Source organism: Chlorella variabilis (genome assembly GCF_000147415.1).
Source record: "Chlorella variabilis unplaced genomic scaffold CHLNCscaffold_21, whole genome shotgun sequence".
In the NCBI taxonomy this organism is placed as follows: Eukaryota; Viridiplantae; Chlorophyta; class Trebouxiophyceae; order Chlorellales; family Chlorellaceae; genus Chlorella; species Chlorella variabilis.
The window spans coordinates 359,949-360,789 of NW_005435067.1; the positions used below are offsets into that span (position 1 = coordinate 359,949).

The 841-nt window shown below is 72.5% G+C and overlaps 1 protein-coding gene across 1 annotated transcript in view; it reads right to left on the minus strand.

Annotated features, from left to right (window-relative positions):
• Window positions 1–841, minus strand: part of CHLNCDRAFT_138601 (hypothetical protein) — a gene marked incomplete at both ends in the record, with an annotated part of 6,078 nt that overhangs the window by 2,075 nt on the left and 3,162 nt on the right. The window contains 2 exons of the mRNA XM_005844702.1: window positions 276–358; window positions 578–705. Coding sequence (XP_005844764.1) covers window positions 276–358; window positions 578–705 — 211 coding nt within the window. The remainder of the gene's footprint in view (window positions 1–275; window positions 359–577; window positions 706–841) is intronic.

Sequence of the window (841 nt, forward strand, 5' to 3'; positions counted from 1 at the left end):
ATGTTGGCTGCGCGCGCGAGGGGGGGTGGGGGCGGGCGGCCAGGGAGGGAGGGAGGCAGGGAGGGGGTTGTGAGGAGAGCGGAGGCAGGAGGGTGTGGTGGGTGAGGGGAGCAGAGGGAGGGTGTGTGTGCGAGGGCTGGGCGCGGAGCTGCTCCCCAGCTGGGCTGGCACAAGGGGATGGCAGCCTGCGGCCGGGCGCCTCCCCCTTAGCCCTTCCATTCAAAAAGAAGAAAAAAGAAGAAACAAACACAAAGACGCCGCCCCCCCCGCCTCACCGCTCTTGAGGTCGAGGTGCACGATGCGGCGGCGGTGAAGGTAGTGAAGCCCTCGGGCTACATCGTACAGCACCCGCCGCCCGCTGCAGGTGGCGGCAAAGAAGCGAGGGGGCCAGGGTGTGAGGGGGCGAGAGTGAGCACGGCGCCGGGGTGGGGCGCGCGCGGCGCGAGCGGGCGCCCAGGCACGCGCATCCGCCCAAGCGCGGCGCAGCCCGCGGGGCGATCGGGCGCGGGCAGGGCAGGGCAGGGCCCCACAGGGCCCCACAGGGCGGGGCAGGGCAAGGGCACGCGCCGCGCCGCACCGCTTGTGCCATGCAAAGATGCGATGCGCCTGCGGGTTCTTCAGCGGCAGCGCCCTCCACAGATCGCCAAACTCCATAAACTCGGTGACCAGCATGGGAGTGGGCCCGTCCAGGCAGGCGCCGATGAACTGCGGAGGGGGGCGGCGGGGGTGGCAGGGTGGGGCGTGAGGGGCAGGGCGGGGTGGGGCGGGGAGGAGGCTGAGGGCGGGGTGGGGTGCCGCTAGGGGACAGGCCGGCACACTCCCCTGGAGCCGTCACACTCCC